Below are 12958 nucleotides of genomic sequence, written 5' to 3'. Positions count from 1 at the left end.
AATAATCCCATGTGTCATTCAACCCCTAACAAAATTATATTTTCTTCCTTAAAATTTTCCATGGTTGATGAACCTGAAGTTGATCTCTCCTAATGCCTTAGTCCCAAGGACTCCTTTGGTGGCTCAGTGGTAAGGCATTCACCTACCAATGTTGGAGACACAGGATTAATCCCTGGCTAGGGAAGATCCCCTGGAGAAGGAAATGACAACCCATTGAACACAGAAGTTTGGGGTCAATTTCTTAACTACTGATAGTTTTCAGGAGAACAGGGCTCAAGTACAATTTAACACTGTCAGTAGAAAGTATTATGCTAGGCAGTAGTAGTACAAGACAGTATTCATGCAATCAAAAATTTCAATTTTGTGGTGAGACATATATATAAATATACATAAATAATATATATATAAATCATACATCTAAAATTATACTGTTAATATAAGACTCTGAAGAGAAATAAAGAGAAGACACTAACTTGATGTATATAGAGGTTTTGTATTGTATTTGTGTTATGTTCATTTGTGAAATCAAAAGTGCTAAGTCTAGAGTATGAGGTTTTTTGAGTGTCATGGCCCTTAGGAAGAATTTAATATATGATTACTAGGGGGATTTATTTTGATTTCAGTTTATTCATACAAATGCAAATGAAGAAAAACACATTTAAATGTCTTAAATTCTTTTTAGTTGTTAGTTAGCAAAATACAAGACACGTACGATGATAAAGATGAGCAAAGAAAACCTGAGCAAAGGAAACCGAAGGACTGTGAAGATAGTTTCAAACCAGAAGACAGGCAACCTTGACATTGACCTTGATATAACCTAGGGAAGCATTGATATTTTGAACTATAAGTTGATCCAAATAAAACTTTGTAAGTTTAGAAAGTCTGATTTGAAAGCAGTGCTTTAATTGGCTTGGAGAAGCAAATAAGAAATCAATTAATATAATGCTGTAAATAATTTAAGTAATGAAGAATTAAACTAGGACTGTGAGATTGGGTAGTTGCAAGTATAAGTGTTCAAATATTCAGAGTTGATGAAGGAGTGGGATTCAGTTGATCAGTTGATTACCCTTGAGAGGTTAAAAAATAATAATTTGTTAAATAATGGCCCCCAAACGCCCATCTTTAGTGAAATTAGACAAGTTCATTGTCAAACAATTTTGGAACTAATGGAAAAACTGGAAAAAAAAATGACAAAAAATTCCTTTAACTACATTGGAAAACCACCAATGCCCAAGGTGGCAAGTACTCAAAGGACAAATCCCTGAGAAATAAATTACAGGAACTTAACTCAGCATGGGGTTATGTACCAGATCCGTTGCAAATGTGACCATAATCATTTTTCTCCTTATATACATGCTAATCTGCAGAATGACTTTTAAACCTTTCCTATCGAAAGTATATTTCTTTATCTCTTGAATCTGGATTGAAATTGTGACTTGCTTTGTGACCAGTACATTATGGCAGATGTAGCATCTTTCAATTTCAAGATTAAATCTGGAAAAATATCCTTTACTTCTGTTAATTCTCTTAAAACTCTAACCAACTGAAATATGAGCCAGGCTGAAGGAAGAGTAACATATGGATGGGCCTGCTGTCTTCATTGACAAAATGATATCATATCAGTCACAGGGCAGAGCCAGGAACTCATCAAAGACAAGAGTAACTCAGTCAAGAAGAGAACTGCCCAGTGGCACTCAGACAAAATTGCTAACCCCCAGAATCATGAACTAAATCAATGACAATAAAATGAACAATTTCCTAAAAATAATATGTTTTATTACTGTTTACACAGGCACAGTTAGGATATCTGAATAGTTAAAAGCATATTAAAACATTCAATCTGTAGACACCTCCCCACAACGGATACATCAAACCAGACGATTTTTACATGTCACTGTACTAATTTAAGACAGAAATATTACTAATCGTACACAAAAAAATAGTGACTAAAAAAGCCTGTAGTAAATATCATATTTGTGATAATGAAAGGTTTTTCCCTTGCAATCTAGAATAAGAAGAGAATGTCTATAGTATTTCTACAATCTGGAAAAAGAAAATAATATTTATGTCACCAATTCTATTGAACATTGTACAGTACATTCTTGGTTCTGATAGCAAAGTAAGATAAAAAACTTAGTAAAAGACTTAAGAATTGAAAACAAAAAGAGAAACTATCATCTTTTTTTTTTTTTGCAGTTATTGGATTATTTGTGTAGAAAATACAAATATATTCTAAATAATATATATTTTAAATAGTTATTTTAAAAAATTGTAGGGATAATAACATATCAGTAACAGATTTCAAAAATATTTTCCATTTGATAACAATTGAAAACCAAACAGTACACAGATAGTCTGCAAATCAATAGATAACTGTTATGGGTTGAACTGTGTTCACTCATTATTCATATGTGAAAGTACCTAACCCCTCATACGTAACATCATCTAGAGATGGATATTTACAGAAGATATCAAGTTAAAATGAGGTCATTTGAGTGGGCTCTGAATCAGATTGGCTGATGTCCTTCTAAAACGGGAAAATTTGGACATGAAGTCACACACAGAAGACAATGTGAAGAATCATAAGAGGAAGACAGCCATCTTCAAGCCATGGAGAGAGCCCTAGAACAGATCCTCCCCCCATAGCCCTCATAAGAAGTCGACCAACAACCTGATTTTAGATTTCTAGGGTCTAGAATTGTGAGACCAAGATGCCTGTTGTCTGAGCCACCCATCCTGTGGTACCTTGTTAATGGCAGCTCCAGAAAATTCATACAGTCACTAACCCAAAATATCTCCTGGTGGCTCAGTTGGTAAAGAATTGGCCTGCAATACAGGAGACCTGGGTTCTAACACAGGGTTGGAAAGATCCCTTGGAGTAAGGAATGGCTATCCACTTTAGTATTCTGGCCTGGAGAGTCCCATGGACTGTATAGTTGCAAAGAGTTGACACAACTGAGCGACTTTCACATTTTCAAAAGGCCTAAACAGATAGTATAAAGGAAGAAATATAAGCATCCATTAAAGTACTGATTAAAGTAATGAAAATGTTGGGCTGGCCAAAAAGTTTGTTCTGGTTTCCATATAATGTTAGGGGAAAACCTGAATGCACTTTTTCACCAACCCATTATAATCATTTTTTATAAGGCTGGGATTGAAAAAGTGAAAGTTTAGTCACTTAGTCGTGTCTGATTCTTTGTGACCCCATGGATTGTAGACTACCAGGCTCCTCCGCCCACGGGATTTTCCAGGCGAGAGTACTGAAGTGGGTTGCCATTTCCTTCTCCAGAGGATTTTCCCGACCCAGGGATCAAACCCAGGTCTCCCACATTGTAGGCAGACACTTTACCATCTGAGCCACCAGGGAGAAAGTGATTGGAAATCATATCAGAAAGATGATATCAATGTTCACTCATAATATCAACAAATATATAAAGGAAGTGAGGGCAATTTCCACTTCAGGTGAACATGTCGAGAAAGACTATCAGAATGCACTGATAAGAGAAGTGCAGACAAGGCTAGTTTTGTCGTCGTTTAGTCACTAAGTCGTGTCTTACTTTTTGTGACCCCCATGCACTGGAGCCCAGCCAGGCTTCTCAGTCCATGGGATTTCCCAGGCAAGAATATTGGAGTGGGTTGCCATTTCCTACTCCAGGGGATCTTCCCAGCCCAGGGATCATTGGCAGGTGGATTCTGAACACCTGAGCTACCTGGAAGCCAAAGCCTAGTTTACAGGAAGGCAATTTACTAGTACCCATCAAAGTTAACATGTCAACTTTGAAGTGAAATATTTCAACTTCTGGGAACATATATTTTAGGAAAAATATTTTTATCCATGTATATGGACTTCATTACTTTTCAAGAGAGAAAGAAAAATTGAAAACACTTTAAATATCCAGCGGTAAAATATATTACCATATGGGAATAACAGATTTTAATATGTGTAGACATGGAAAGAGCTCCAAGACAAGTCAGTTGCAAAACATGACTGCATGAACATTAGTATTTTTTGCATTTTGTCTTGGGAGAAACCATGTATTGGAAGATAAACATGCACTTACTTATAAATGTTAGAAAATCTGTTAAGATTGTACCAAATGCTTCTGTCATGGTAATTTACTTCTACAGAGTCACTGGTTTTGTCTTTTATAATGTGTTGAAAGACTGAATCTAGAGTTGTATTATTAACACTTTTGGCTTTATTTTTCTGATAAATGATATCCTCATGGTTCTTATTATATTTGCCAGAAAATAAAGGAATTAAAATTGGTTCTCTTTTTCTCATGAAGTTATTTGAAGGCCAAATATGAGAATGGAATTAAACCATAGTTCAAAAAGACACATGCACCCCAGTGTTCATTGCAGCACTATTTACAATAGCCAGGACATGGAGGCAATCTAAATGCCCATTGGCAGATGAATGGATAAAGAAAATGTGGTACATATATACAGTGGATAAAAAGGGTTGAAATTGGGTCATTTGAATGATATGGACTGACCTAGATTCCATCAAACAGAGTGAAGTAATTCAGAAAGAGAAAAGCAGATGTCATATATTAACAAATATATGTGGAATCCAAGAAAATGGTACAAATGGAACTATTTGGCAAGCAGGAATGGAATCCCATGGACAGAGGAGCCTGGAGGTGCGCTGCAGTCCGTAGGGTTGCAAAGAGTCAGATATGACTGAAGCAGCTGAGAACGCAAGCACACATTCAGGAGAGACTCAGACCCAGGGAGGGAAGATGAGGGTGGTATGAATTGGGAGATTAGGATTTCCATATAGACATTATCCGTGTCAAATAGATGGGCTTCCCCAGTGGTTCAGCAGTAAAGAATCTGCCTGCAGTGCAGGAGATGCAGGAGACTCGGGTTCGATCCCTGGGTTGGGAGGATCCCCTGGCGAAGGGTATGGTAACCCAATCCAGTATTCTTGCCTAGAGAATCTCCATACCAAGGAACCTGGCGGCCTACATAGGGTCACATAGAGTCCTACATGACTGAAGCGATTTAACACATATGTGTAAAATAGCTAGCTAGTGGAAAGCTGCTGTATAGCTCAGGGAATTGAGCTTCATGCTCTGTGATGACCTAGCGGTCTGGGATGGGGGAGCGGGTGGGAGGGAGGTCCAAGAGGGAGAAGATAAATGTGTACACATAGCTGATTACAGAACATTATAAAGCAATTATACTTCAACAAAAAGATGATTAAAGGTAATAATAAAGGAATGCTATTTATAATTTTATTTAATGGCAAATAAATCCAAATACTGAAAACTTATATATGCAACAGTGATGGCATAAATAGCACACAATGAGATCTGTGACAGGCACAGTGAACTTCTAGCAAAATTGTAGGCAATCAGTATGTTCCTACAGTGCAATGGCAAAGACATTGGATACTGGAGACTGATACGCTTCCTTAATATGTTACTGGAAGTTATTGTTCCTGTGACTCAGTTTCTTCAACTGTAAAATGGAGTTAGTACTAGAACTTTTTAATACTAGTGCTTTTCTCATAAAGTTCTGAAGATTAGAAAAGTGAGCATACAGAAGACCATCTTGCATATAATATATTGTCAATATTTGGGATGTAACACTGTGATTGATTATGGTCACTTAAAATAATTTTGGAGATGTGTCTGTTGTCACAAATATTCGGTAAGATAAATCAGGTCATGAAGTAAAGTTGTATAATTAGAAGTAGATGACTGTGTGCCTTGCTATTCATTATTTGACTTTGCTAATGAGATTGAAAGGAAACCTGGGACATTAATCGCTGTCTTATTACTGGCTGATTCATCAGTGAAAATCTCAAAGCCAGGGAGAAATATTGAGGTTCTTACAGTGGAGCATTCCAATTTCATTTGAATAAGAAGAAAGTGAAGAGTGCTAGAAACTTGTGTTTAAAAAAATGAGAAAAGGCAAAGAATTGTAATAGAAAATTATTATAGATGGTATTCATTTGTTAGTTATGACTAAGCTCACTGGTAGACCCATTTCCTTCATAATTCTGCAGAAAGGTGGTAAATTCATCAAATTCCTCAGTCATAAAAATTTTATATTTTTAAAAATGAATTACCTCCATTATATAAGTTGCTCCATGTAACACATAACAATCTCATGAGGTCATGTAGCACTGCCTTTTACAGACAAAGAAACTAAAGAGAGAATTTGAGCCATTTTCCTACAAGCTGAATACAGAACATGTCAACCTAGTATTCACTAAAAAATTGTTTCTACAGTGGACTCTTTCAGTGAAGGGCTGCATTTAACTGTTGCCTAAACCAGAGGCTTGGCAACATTAATGACTAGCTCCTTCCCACTCTTTCCTTGTAACACACACACAGAATACAAAAATTATAATTATATATCATAGATTCAATTTTGTATGTTTTGCTGAAATCAATCCAAGCTTCTCTGTCTCTAGTGCTTTGAATCTAAATTAGGTGAACAGTCTTTCCCCTGGATTATTGCAATGGTAACTTCTTCTACTGCCCACTTTTCTCCAAATTTTTCCTTCCTCCAGTGCATTTCCCAGTTTATAGCCAGAGAAGTCTTTCCAAAACATAAAGCTGACATGTCAGTCCCTGCTTAAAACTCTCCAGTTGCTTCTCCTTGTCTTCAAAACAATGCTCATCCTCCTAACCATGTTAAGAGACTTGCATTCTTTTGCTCATACCCTCCACATCCTCATTTCAGAAGCAGATGTCTTACCCACTATTTCCTCCTCCAAACCTTCTGACACTTATACACATATTTTCATTTTTATTAGTATTTATACATGCATCTCCTTTTCATAGAGCTAAATTCAACTTATCTTTCAAAGCTCATTTTAAGTTATTTTTTAATTGAAGGATAATTGCCTTACAGAATGTTGTTGTTTCTGTCAAACAGCAGCTAGAATCAGCCATGGGTGCACCCATGTCCCCTCCCTCCCATCTCCCTCCCCATCCCACCCCTCTGGATTGTTACAGAGCCCCTGTTTGAGTTCCCGAGTCTTACAGAAAATTCCCATTGGCTATCTATTTTACATATGGTATTGTAAGTGTATTACTCTCTCCATACATCTCACCCTCTCCCTTCTCTCCTCCCTCTGTGTCCATAGGTCTGTTCTCTGTGTCTTTTTCTCCATTGCTACCACGCAAATAGATTGATCAGTGTCATCTTTCTAGATTTCATATATGTGTGTTACTATACAATATTTATATTTACCTTTCTGACTTTTTTCACTCTGTATAATAGGCCCTAGGTTCATCCACCTCCTTAGAACAGACTCAGATGCTTTCCTTTTTGTGGCTGAGTAATATTCCATTGTATAGATGTATCACAACTTCTTTATCCATTCATCTGTTGATGGACATCTAGGTCAAAGTGCATATATCTTGTATTACTTTTACCAGGAAGTCTTCCCTGGATTCATGACTCTAATCTCTAACCACCTCTGTGTGCCAGTGAATCATTTTTTAACCTTTCCCTATCAGGTGTCGTTCCTAGGCTGCACTGACAACTGTTTCCTTGTCTACATTTTTTCCATGCACATACATACTTGCTATGACATATACAGATACACACACAAATACACACCCTACTTGTTCATTCATTCCTTGCATAGGATCTTAGCATAGTGAATTTTTCTGAGCTCAGTCTTTTATATTGGCAAAATTAGAACTAAGTACCTACCTTGTTATCTTGCAAAGTCCATATGAAAAAAACAGGAAAAAAATTACACATGTATATGTATGTATGATAGATAAGGCTTTCTTTCATGATAATAGTTAACAAGCCTGTTCAAACTTCACTGTAATTACTGTAGTGACTGACTGATTTTTAGAGGCATTTTTGCTTTGTCCGATACTTCTTTAGTAGTAGTAGAGATTTGGAAAGGGGTGACTTTTCAGTGGATTTCCATTTCCTACAAACCAAGGGTGAAGAAAACCCCCTTCATTCTGTCCTGGTTCTACCCAAGTTTGCCCCGCAGTGTCAGAATCTATCTAAATCTCCGAGCTACTTTGGTTCCAATCAGATGTCTTGCTGTAAAGCTTGAAGGACCTGAGAAAAAAGTGTGGTGATGTCATGGAAAATATCTGTATTTACAAGTGGTATCTGATAAATTATGTTATAGATGCAAAAGATGTGCAGTGTTATTCTGGACACTAGCCTGGATAGTCATCAATGCAAAATCTTGTTTTTAAACTGTTTTTTTTTTTTAATTTTCCCTTTTTAGATGAACTAATAAAAACAAAACATCCTAATAATTAAGGTTTCAATTCATGTAGACTTTGCTTAAAATGCAAGGGTTTGTGATCATGGTCAAAGTGGCTAGAGCCAAGTGAAGAATTTGGGAGGCCTTCATGCCTTTTCTTTCTGTGTTAGACAGGACTATGAAGAGCTAGAAAAGCAGCTGAAACAAGTCTTTAAGGAGCGAAGCACCATCCTCCGTCAGCTGACAAAGACATCAAGAGAACTTGATGGAATTAAAACCAACCTTCAGGTGAGATGAAAACTAATTTTTTCAGCAGCCAAGTGTAGGGAATCACCTAGTTTGTCTCAGTGGATTGATACATGAAGACTGCCACAATTTTTTTTACCAGTTTTGAAGATATCCTTGGGCTTGAACATGGGAGTTATTATTTATTATTATATGAGCTTTGAAAAGAAATGTCATTTGAAATGCAGTCTAAGAATCTGGGGTTTGCAAAGTTAGGAATGAGAAATTTGTGTGCTTGGTAAAGCCATCAGTTTCTCACAGCTTCTAAGATCAACTTGACCCCTGTGTTTTTTATATTACAAAATGATGAAAAGCAATTATGGCCAAGAGTTAAATGAATATATAAATGATCTCTAGAGGAGAACTTTAAATTCCACAAAAGATAGTTCTGAAAATTCTTTGATAAACCTCATTACTACAGCAGGTAAATCCTCACAAAGGAAAGTGTCATCTGTGAAAATGTATTAACGTTCAGTGAAATCTCAAGCAAAAACCAAACATGATACCTATACTTGAAAAGTTTCTGAACTATCTGAGAATATATTTTAATATTTTCCTTTAACATTATAGTTATTGAATATACAGTATACACCAAAAGCTTTGCATGTCTTATAGAATTTAATTCTCATAATATACCAATGAGAATAGGCATCATAAATGTGATTTGTCTTGTTATACATGAGGAATCATGCTTGAATGTCACAAAGGAAGCCAGAATTTAAATACAAGCAGTCTGACTCAAAGCTAGTCTGTTAGTTATTGCCCGGAAGCACGTTTCTGAACCTTGTGTAATCACCATTGTTCTTAGCTTTCTAGTCCTGTGACAGTGAGGATGGTGTCAGTAACCACTGCAGTTGCAGTTTATTGAATGTGGTCTCTTGTGTTAGGTACTCTTTCTTCATGTTTTAAAATTAATTTTCACATGATAATTATGCTATGATTATTATTAGTCTCATATTATAGGTAAGAAAACAGAATTAGAAAAGGGCTCGGAAGCTAAGAGCACGAGGACAGTTAGGAGATAGATCTGCTATTTTGAAGCCAACACCCAAGCTCATGTTCCAGAAGCTGTATTATGTCTTGAGAACATGAAAATAGGAAAATCACTTAGACTCGAATAGGACACAGTGACAGGTAGCATGATGGTAAGAGTGCGGGAATGACAGTCCTATGCTGGGAGTATGCACGGAGCATTAGGGATGTACTTATATTGTATTGTGAATTGATTGCCGTAGGAAGCTGATGCCAGAACTGTACCTTTTCATTAAGTGGAAATTCAAAAGTTTTACAAGACAACAAAGAATATTTGACACTTGCACCATCTTAGAGGAATAGAACATCTGGCACTGAGAATTTTCTAAGCATGTAGTGAAAGAAATGCCACAAGTGGTCAATCCTTACAATATTTACAGGTCTCTCAGTCTCTCTGGACCTGTAGCCTGTTAAGACATCTAATTACATTCTAGGAAATTATTTGAAAGAAATGTGTAATTTTGTGTGGAATTACCTTTTTAAAAGAATAACAAGTCAATCCATAAATGTAATTGAAATTTTTACTGTGTTTTATTTTGTGCCAGTCCCTGTACAAGGTGAATTTTTAAATTTTTTCTTATTAAATCTCCTTAACAATATCTTCACAAGATTAAAGAAAAATTCACAAAAAATCAAAGAAATTTCCCAAAGGCATACATCTAATAAATGAGTAAATATTGCTCATTGTGCATATTTTTCTTTCCAATAGGGCTTCATAAAGATATGATCTTTGTAAGTCTTGTTCATCTCTGTAACCATAACACCTGAATGGCATAGTAATACTGATCAGTCAGTAAACATCATATTGATTAGTCATTAGGTATATCAATCTTTAGTATCCTTAAAGTCATCAAACTTATTTTCCAAGATGTACATCTCCCTTCTCTGCCATTGCTGGAGAAATAATAATTTATTAAGTGCTGTCCTGCTCTTTAATTGCATACACTTTGCAGAGTCCCATCTGTCTACCTACTCTTTTCACTTTTATATTTCTTTATTTCATGTGTTGTACCTTTTCAATTTCTCGAAGAAAAGATGGTGACTTTTTAATTTTGATTTCCTTTACAATGCCAGAGTATAGCAGATAGCCAAATGAATAAGCATATTTTTGCAAAGTTATGTCACACATCTGTTACCCCTTTGAGTTTTCCAATAACTGTCTACTGTTGTTGTTAAGTCGTTAAGTTGTGTCTGACTCTTTGGAACCGCATGGACTGCAGCGTGCCAGGCTCCCCTGTCCTTCACTGTCCTCTGTGGCTTTTCTAAATTTTGTGTGTAATAGTTGTTCAGCCGTGTACAGCTCTCTGCAACTCCATGGACTGTAGCCCACCAGGCTCCTCTGTCAATGGAATTCTCCAGGCAAGAATGCTTGAGTGTGTTGCCATTGCCTTCTCTAGGGGACCTTCCTGATTCAGGGATCAAACCCGGGTCTCCCTTAATTGCAGGCAGATTCTTTACCATTTGAGTTACCTGGGAAACCCTAAATTTGAAATCCCACAGTTTATTTAACTGTTAGTTCAGTTCAGTTCAGTCTGTCAGTGGTATCCTTCTTTTTGTGACCCCATGAACCGTAGCATGCAAGGCCTCCCTGTCCATCACCAACACCTGGAGTTTACTCAAATTAATGTCCATTGGGTCGGGGATGCCATCCAACCATCACAACCTCTGTCGTCCCCTTCTCCTCCCACCTTCAATCTTTCCCAGCATCAGAGTCTTTTCCAGTGAGGCGGTTCTTCGCATCAGGTGGCCAAAGTGTTAGAGTTTCAGCTTCAACATCAGTCTTTCCAATGAATATTCAGGACTGACTTCCTTGAAGATTGACTGGTTTGATCTCCGTGCAATCCAAGGGACTCTCAAAAGTCTTCTCCAATACCATAGTTCAAAGCATCAGTTCTTTGGCTCTCCCCATTCTTAATAGTCCAACTCTCACATCCATAAATGACTACTAGAAAAACCATAGCCTTGACTAGACGGACCTTTGTTGGCAAAGTAATATCTCTGCTTTTTAATATGCTGTCTAGATTGATCATAACTTTTCTTCCAAGGAGCAAGTCTCTTTTAATTTCATTGCTGCAGTCACCATCTGCAGTGATTTTGGAGCCCCCCAAAAATAAAGTCTGACACTGTTTCCACTGTTTCCCCATCTATCTGCCATGAAGTGATTGGACCAGGCGCCATGATCTTACGTTTTCTGAATGTTGAGTTTTAAGCCAACTTTTTCACTCTCCTCTTTTACTTTCATCAAGAGGCTCTTTAGTTCTTCTTCATTTTCTACCATAAGGGTGGTGCCATCTGCATATCTGAGGTTATTGATATTTTCCCGGCAGTCTTGATTCCAGCTTGAGCTTAATCCAGCCCAGCATTTCTCATGATGTACTCTGTATGTAAGTTAAATAAGCAGGGTGACAGTATACAGCCTTGATGTACTTCTTTCCCAATTTGGAACCAGTCTGTTGTTCCATGTCCAGTTCTGACTGTTGCTTCTTGACTTGCATACAGATTTCTCAGGAGGCAGATCAGGTGGTCTGGTATTCCCATCTCTTTCAGAATTTTCCACAGTTTGTTGTGATCCACAATCAAAGGCTTTGGCATAGTCAATAAAACAGAAGTAGATGTTTTTCTGGAACTAATCCCACAATTTATCACACAAGAAAGTTGAAAGGCAGATTTTGTGACCTGCCCCAGGTCATATGGCCATGGGGCATATGTAAATTTGAAATGTAAATTTGATGATTTCCCCACAGCACTCCTTTATCCTGTTTTTTTTTTTTTTTTTTTTTTCATTTATTTTTACTAGTTGGAGGCTAATTACTCTACAATATTGTAGTGGTTTTTGTCATACATTGACATGAATCAGCCATGGATTTACATGTGTTCCCCATCCTGATCCCCCTCCCACCTCCCTCCCCATCCCATTATACAGAGTGAAGTAAGCCAGAATGATAAACACCAATACAGTATACTAATGCATATATATGGAATTTTAAAAGATGGTAACGATAACCCTATATGCAGGACAGAAAAAGAGACAGATTTATAGAACAGACTTTTGGACTCTGTGGGAGAAGGTGAGGGTGGGATGATCTGAGAGAATAGCATTGGAACATGTATATTATCAAGTGTGAAACAGATCCTGTTTTCTTTATCAAGCTGTTTTTTCCAAGGGCTAGTGCTGGTGGTAAAGAAACCACCTGCCAGTGCAGGAGATGTAAGAGACGTGGGATTGATTTCCAATTCGATCCCTGAATTGAAAAGATCTCCTGGAGAAGGAAATGACAACTCACTCTAGCATTATTGTGTGAAGAATTCCATGGACAGAGGAGCCTGGCAGACTGCAGTCTATGGGGTCACAAAGAGTTGGACATTACAGAAGCAACTTAGCAGGCATACATGCACTCTTTGCAAATAAACACAGCATCTTTTATTAGCTATTTC

The 12958-nt window shown here is 37.0% G+C and overlaps 1 protein-coding gene across 1 annotated transcript in view; it reads left to right on the top strand.

Moving 5' to 3' along the window:
* LUZP2 (leucine zipper protein 2) overlaps positions 1 to 12958 on the top strand; it is a 483423-nt gene that overhangs the window by 212660 nt on the left and 257805 nt on the right. The window contains exon 2 of the mRNA XM_065936761.1: positions 8377 to 8494. Coding sequence (XP_065792833.1) covers positions 8377 to 8494 — 118 coding nt within the window. The remainder of the gene's footprint in view (positions 1 to 8376; positions 8495 to 12958) is intronic.

The sequence above is a fragment of the Muntiacus reevesi genome, chromosome 5 (genome assembly GCF_963930625.1).
Source record: "Muntiacus reevesi chromosome 5, mMunRee1.1, whole genome shotgun sequence".
Lineage (NCBI taxonomy): Eukaryota > Metazoa > Chordata > Mammalia > Artiodactyla > Cervidae > Muntiacus > Muntiacus reevesi.
This window is presented reverse-complemented; position numbering and strand designations above follow the sequence as displayed.